Source organism: Echinococcus granulosus (genome assembly GCF_000524195.1).
Source record: "Echinococcus granulosus chromosome Unknown EG_S00091, whole genome shotgun sequence".
In the NCBI taxonomy this organism is placed as follows: Eukaryota; Metazoa; Platyhelminthes; class Cestoda; order Cyclophyllidea; family Taeniidae; genus Echinococcus; species Echinococcus granulosus.
Window position 1 is genome coordinate 14,348 of NW_020170471.1, and position 7,598 is coordinate 21,945.

The window sequence follows — 7,598 nt, forward strand, 5'->3', positions numbered from 1 at the left end:
AGCATGAGCACACCACAGGAGGTGGAGGCCATTCTCGAGGCGCGTCCTCATCAACTGAGTGGGGAAAGCATCATCGTGCGACCCGCCTATTTGCGACCTTCCGGGTGGGTTTCACGGCCATTGTTGCCCTCTGATGCATGTTGTGTGGGTTTAATCGCTCTATCCGTTTACTTACAGCAAAGGCTTCCAAAGTCGTTAAAAATGGCTTCCAGTCAAACGCGCCTAGCCTTTCCCTTCCAATAAGCGGTCACATTTGACGTCGTGGCGGGAGTGTGTATCCTTGCTTTTACACGCTTAATGACCGTGAAAGTAGGAGTGGAAGTAAACGGGCATCTAAAAGCTTTTTTTAAATGTTTTTAGTATTATTTTCAATTTTTTATAAGCTGAATTCTTGCATATGCCTCGTGGCTGGCGCTTGATTAATAAGTTCGACAAAGGGCGGATTATTGTTTTCATCAGATCCAACTGTAAGCACATTCGACCTAAAATTGAGGATGGTTATATCTTCACCCCTTTGTGTGATGCTTGCTGTCAGATGATTATTTAAGCTGTGTGCTATTGCACATCTTTTTAGTATCAAAACGAATGTGAATAAAAGGTGTCTCTGCAAATTGTTGGCATTTCTGACACTACGTGAATGCGTGTAATGGATTTATACATCTTCTTCACAGGGCTGGGCACGTCATTTGCACTTGCGGCTCTGCTATTATGATGTGTAAACAAGGAATTAAAAATTTTCCTACTTAAAGTGAATGCTGCCCATTAGTGGTGTGGGTGGGGTCCTAAAATATAATTTCGAAACACAGAAATGTGGTGCCAAATCCTTGCTATTTGTGAATTTTCATTTGATCGGATTTTGAGGATTCCTTACTCTGCCAATCTGGTCGCATGATTAGGATGCTACTTTTGATTGCAGCATACATTCATGAGTAGGCTAGTGATAACCTATCCCAACCAACCTACATGACCAATCCATGTATACTGTCTGCCACAGCAAGGAAGAGCTGTCGGATCCAGCCTCCCAATGGTGACGGTATAAGGTGGATGAATTTGAGTAAGAGATTAGTCAGGTAGGTTCGTAAACATGTAAATCCAATTTACAGAGCATATGTTAAACATTCGTGCCGATGTTTTTACTAAGCCAGATGGGATCTGCGCTTATGTTGCAGGACGACTTTCTTCCGTGTCAATCAGTCAACCTCTGTAATTTCACATTCTTCAGTTCATGTGAATTAGAGCAAGTTGTGAAAGGAGTTGAATAAATTTGGACTATTTACTTAATGTGTACCGATTCAAGGCTATGCTGATATAAGTAGAGAAGCGGAGTGGGTATTTGGACAAGAAGCGAAGTATGTGCTTCACAATTAGGTCTAATGGTTGATGTTTCCCCAAAATCCGTGCTGCAGTTTGGCGTAGGTTTCTCATGTGTAAGCTCTGACGTATGATGCATGAAGGGGCCGTTTATTATCAAGAGACCAATCTTTTACATTGACGAGGAAATTTCACAACGTTTCCCTCCTAAAAACATTTAAATAGATTATCCCACCATTCCGTTTTATCATTAATGGAGGCGGTGATTTGATCGGTACTAATTGAACACAAAAATTCACCTCTTCGCTACATTTTATTAGCGTTGCTTGTTTCAGCCAAAACTGAAAATATACTACTGCCATTAAGATCAGTAGAGTGATACATTTGTCGTGCATAGCAGTGTGCAATACATCCAAGATGTCATGATATGCATCAATTCAGCTGAGGGATATCTGCCGCATATCTAAGGGTGGAATCGCGGCACTGAAATTGTGTGCAAAGGGAGACGCTTCATATGTTAGTCATTCCTCGCCCTCTAGAGGGCACAAATCACTCGAAGAAGTGAGACAATCTGTAACCGTCAAATTAACTGCAACATGCGAGCTCGCAGGCCTATTGGAAACAAGCCAATAAAATATTTTCTACCTTACTAGGCAAATGGGAGTCTCACAAGCCGGCAATGCCCAACATCCGCCAGGTGCTTGAAACCAGTAATTAGTTTTGAATAAACCCCTAGTGAGTGTTAGGAGCAACATGTCATTCCATAGGCACCAACACCGTTGTGAGGGGAATATGCACTTCGCAACTGCTGTAAGAGGTGTGCTTTACTCTGACTCTCCCTTTGGTTTTTGCTTATTCGCTGGGGATGGATTTGACGCCCAGTGTGCGTTGAAGTCAATTCGTGAACATGCACTCCAGGTTACGCCCTTATGACATCAACTTCATACACACTTGTACAACATTCAAATCAATCTGCGTGGAAACGCGTTGTCATGACAGAATAATAAGTGGATAAATATTGTCTGATCTCGCATATGATTCCGACATCCGACTCTGTATGAAAGTTACAAATCCAAATGGAGTATCTCGGCTTACTTAAAGCTGCATAAATTGCGACTTGGTAGCAGAAATGGGCTGGCATGTCTTTCATCAAGCGAAGCTAACGCCAGCCTCACAGCATTTGTCAGACCTCATTTGGTCTTGTAAACCACTAAAATAGTAAACAGAAATCGGCTGCTTCTACTAAGACTTTTGTGAATGGATGATCATGGCATTAGGCATTACGAGAAGCGGTATGACTAAGAAGTGAATGTGAATGATTAAGGACTTTTACACCTCCATTCATGATCCTTGGGCAGGAAGGTGAGAAGAATCACTCCCATGTGGTAAGAAGGAATTGCTGCCGCTGGCATTTGGAGCGCCTTTATAGTAAAGAAGGCCACAAAGGGTCAGTACAAATTTTTATCCACCTTCACATAGATGATACCACCTAATCGGCCAAATAGGCTGCAAACGTCATTTACTCTCGAAACGGGAGAAGGACCATCAACAGCCGACAGGTATTTGCTTTTGGCCTCCGTGGACACCTCTTTGTTTCCGCAAATGAGCAAAAGGCGTTTAGGTCTACCAACTTAGAATAGCGTGCAAGATGGGCAACGGAAACCACCCTTAATCTCGCAAATATCGAATGGCCAATAATAGTTGGTTTCTAGTTTTAATCCTTTCGGAAACATGAGTGCGGATCAAAAGCCAATATGCTTGTGCAAGGTCGTGACTAAAGTCTCCCTTTTCTTTTTCCTCTTTAAGCTGAAAGGCGCCAACTCCACTGAGTCACCGTCTATGTGTGTTGAATAATCAGAACAGCAACAAGACAATTGATCTTCTAAACGTAATTCATTTTTACTTCCCCTTGCAAATTCATGGAATCCACCAAGCCCTGCTTGACAAATTTGAGGTTACCTTGAGTTTTAGGTATAAATGGACATTGAATTACACTACCTACTTCCTGCTGCAATCGCCTGCCTTCTCATCTGCCTTTCTATACATTTTGACGCCATTGTAGAAGATTAAATCTACAAGTGGAGGATTAGCTGGTAAATGCTTTGGACTACCTTCAAAAGTGATGTATCCTGATTCCACATCTATATGCATCCCACCTATCTTCCTCCACTTATTTTATGCTAAGCCAACGTCTTTCCAAACCCAACGTGGAGGCACCGATCTGACTGGCCGGAAAAGGCATCATGCAAAGCAGGCTAAAGAAGGTGGTACCGTTTTCCGGACTGCGATCAAAACTGGAACACGACCCACTGCTCAAATTTCAAGTACAAATGTACGATCATACAAATACAAGTATACAAATACATGCAAGTGCGTTTGGCAACATATGTTCGTGAATTGATCAGACACTTGTATCTGTTTAATGCACAAAGGTCCTAAATTCGTCATCATCTTCTCAAAAAAAATGACTTTACGGATGAATCGTTTCAACTACTTCTAGCTTGCTAATGCTTTTAAGCAAATCCTGCATAAGAGGAGGTAAAAATGAAGCATAGGTTAGAGAAGACGCAACGAAGAGTTGGGAATTGGGTAAAATTTAACGGTACAGGTGGAGGGATTTGCCATTCGCAGTCTAACGTCTGTGACCACTCACACCGATTCCATTTGGCAATGCGTACACGTCTTGTTTGATCTCGCTTCCGTCCTCATCCACCTACTCCAGTCTTGCCACGGAAGCTGCCAGAGATGTGCTAGCTACCAGGTGCATCTGCAGCACTGGTCCATCCAAGGCACTAATAATCTCATCATTCATCTTCTTTGGTGTTCTTTTTCACACGGACCATCAGGCTGCACCGCAGAGCGAAAAGGAAGGAGGGCATTCCATGATTCGTCTTCCCGAATAGAGAATCATGGAATAATTATCCCAACTGTATCCCACAATCAAATAAACGGTGAATGTTTACTTTCTGCAACCAATCACATTTCTCGTATTTCCAGCAACAATTAAATCGACCTTGAACTACTTTCCCACTTTCGCATTTTGGATGTACATGCACTGGACCTGCAGATGACCCAAGCACCGTTAAAGGGTTACGTACACTTGTGAACAGATACTAGTCACCCGCATTCCCTCAACCACAATCCAACCTGTACACAAGCTATCGAATCTGTGCCCCTGCCCAGCCTCTCTACCTCTACTTTATGCGATGCCAGGTGGAAGTCTGGATGCTTGGCTTGGATTTAGCTGGTCTGATCTGTCCTACCCTCAACCACCCTAGCCTGGCAGGTTTAGCTTCAATCTCTCCAGTCGCACTCGCCTGTTTTACATTGTGTGGATGACACGTAGTGACTACAGTGTAGTTCTCACCAAATTAAACTCGCAATTCATTAGAATGCAGTCAAAATTTCGTCCAGTTTGAGCGGCAGCTCCATTGGGTGTGGAGGTGGAGAAGGATAACAAACAGAAGACAGCAGCAAATGCCATCACCTCAGACAAATGGAACAGACACGCTCCTGACAATGCTGACAGTCACGCAGAATCGGTGGGGGATGGTGACAAGGGTTAAGGGTGTTTAAAAGGCTCCTCTATTACTCCACGCAGTATTGCTTTACTTACCTCACAAGAACCGCATGACGCACAGCAGAACTGAGAGGGTAGATTCGTTCGCGTCGACTTTTCTCTCGTCATTTGTAGAGAAGGTGTGTCTCTTTCGCCAATCCTATCTCACTGCGATGTTTGCTACGAAAGTTGTGTGTGAAGTGACAATTGTACTCATTCATTCATCAAATTACTGAGGAAGTGGAAGCATTCATGTAGTGTGCTGGCATAAGAGTCGAAGAAGAGTGAAGGTGGAGTCTGGAGAAGGATACAAAAGGGACGGAAATTTTAAATTCCTTTTATTGGGATTAGCTACGAAGTGATGGGCATTGGAGGGTGATTCATGACTGAGGAGATTTAAGATATGGAATTACCAAATTGAGAAAGGACATTATAAAACAGGTATCTGAGAACCAATACTTGAATCCATCCCCTCTTGAAATCACAGAATTTGTTGTATGCGCCTTTTCGGATTTTTGGAAGAAGTACAAAGGTATAAAGTGAAGTATGTTTGTCAACTAGGAAGAAAAAAGGCGAAAAACATTTAATCAACAGTGGAGGAGAAGTGGACACAACTCCCGACTTTACCATTACCACATCATGTCTACATTTGGTCACCAATGTCGCAGTGAAATAGGAATCGTGGAGGAGAGGTCACACCATCGCAGTTGACCAGACTGAGGTCGCTCAAATATCGGTTAATCCACAGATAGAACTGAGTGTTCACCAAACATGATTCACCCTGACCAACGGCTTCAGTGCTCAAGATGTACAAACCATGAACTTCTTTCCACCAGGAGGTAAAAATTCCCCTTTCCCTATGGTATGACAACAGATATCATGTTTAAGCTTTGCGACCTCATGTAGATCTTGGCTTTCTTTTGAGACATTTCTGAGAGTGTGGAAGTTAAGAGATGAAGGGAAAGGATGGAGAAAGAGCGTGCCTTTCTGTACTAGGTTGAAGGCTAATAAAATCAAATGTGATATGTGTATGCGTCTCACAACCTTTGACAGATGAGATTGTTATGCGGTTCAGTCACAGTCACTTCCATCATCATCTGCCTTAACAGTGGTTCTAAGTGAAGACTACTGCCCTTTTCTCATAGACACCTAACATGCTTTCGCATTGGTTGCACACTGACACATTATCAAAGCAACTTGTGCATCTGGCATCAGAGTTGAGGCACACGAGTTTGCGTACTTCATTCCAATCAAGCTGTCAATAAGCGACATCAGGAGGGAGAGGTGTAGCAGTCAGGCTAACGGAGTGCTTATTTTGCGGGTTCCTGTGTGGATCATGTGTGTCAATTGAAATAATACGGGCATTACTATTGGTTGAAATGTAGTAAGGCATCGCGCTGATTGGCCACACTGCCAGAAGTGTTGATTAATGGCAAAGGCAAAAGCGACTGCTAGTTCAGGATTGTGGTGTGCAGCCACACGTCGCCACTTGATCAGAGGATAGTGTGCAGCAGCAATGACTTAAACTGGCAAGGTTCTCATTTGTGGACTGTGTACATAATTGTGAGTTATTTGCGTAACACATGACTTTTTTTATCGTAACTCTGATTTGACACAGTAAAATGGGGAAACTTCAAGTGTTGCCTTCTGCTTAGAACGATTCAGCTTTGGGACATTGCACAGATTAAAGTGTCTCTTAAATCGCGAAGTAATTGAACCATCACTTTCCATCATGTGTTTTAAAGTAGTAAATAGTTGGACGTAGAAGGAGGAGAACTGAGAAACTCCTGCTGTGTGTGGAAAGCGAAGGGCATGGAACCTTACCGTCTGGTGGGAACATAAATAATGAGGCCTGAGAGGTCTATGTAGTGAAGAACAGAATTAGATCAATTATGAAAGGGCAATAAGTGTGCATGTATGGCTCCCCATAAGTCAGTGGTGTCTCATCTGTTTGTCTTCATCAACTCTCCACTTCCTCATGCAATTTCCCCACAGGAAGACTTTCTTCACACCAGTGCCTGTAGTGGTAGTGTGTAATAGCCCGAGTATTGAGCTTTGACTTCACACACGTGTGTGTGCGCTTGTGTGTCTGACTTTAAGGTCCTTTTTCAGTGATCTTTGTATTTTCCAGTGCGTCAAGAATGATAAGAGATCTTCACAGCCTGCCATGTGGGAACGCGTTCTGCTTGTGACCCCGCCTGCTCTCACATGTTAGTGCCATGACAACGCGTTGCCTGCCCTTTGAGTCTGCTGACGGTTTGACCCCCACGCGGACGACAGAAATGAGTGAGTTGATCTGAAATATTAACACTAGTAAAATGGTATGTTGTCATGGCGATGCCACGCATAGCTATGCGAGAATAAATGCACAATATCACAACGCCTAAGAGCTGTAGCATCTGTCGAGCTTGAGCTGGTACATACAACGTAAATAGGAATGTTGGGCAAAGGTGGCAGTAGGCGTGTACACTCAGCACCGATGAGATCTCCGCAGCGGTCAGTGATAAAGCTAGGAGGGTTTAGGACCTATGTATGGAAATGGCATAAATTTTTAAACGACTTCAGCCATTCATCTGTATTCACACAGCACTAACAATCTGTACCACTTTAAAGAGTACGTAGGATTCCATCCTACTCTATTGCAAAATTTAGGGGTAAATCTGAGCTGCTGCTGCCTTATGAACATGAGCTTGTTCGGTTGTGTAGAAACGCCCACTTCCTCCATTAG

General features: G+C 43.2%; 1 protein-coding gene across 1 annotated transcript in view; it reads left to right on the forward strand. All coding sequences in view use genetic code 11, as the record gives it.

Annotated features, from left to right (window-relative positions):
• EGR_07929 (Heterogeneous nuclear ribonucleoprotein A1) overlaps positions 1-4,214 on the forward strand; it is a gene marked incomplete at both ends in the record, with an annotated part of 8,758 nt that extends 4,544 nt beyond the window's left edge. The window contains 2 exons of the mRNA XM_024497178.1: positions 3,374-3,681; positions 4,034-4,214. Coding sequence (XP_024348376.1) covers positions 3,374-3,681; positions 4,034-4,214 — 489 coding nt within the window. The remainder of the gene's footprint in view (positions 1-3,373; positions 3,682-4,033) is intronic.
• Between the last annotated feature and the right edge of the window lie 3,384 nt (positions 4,215-7,598).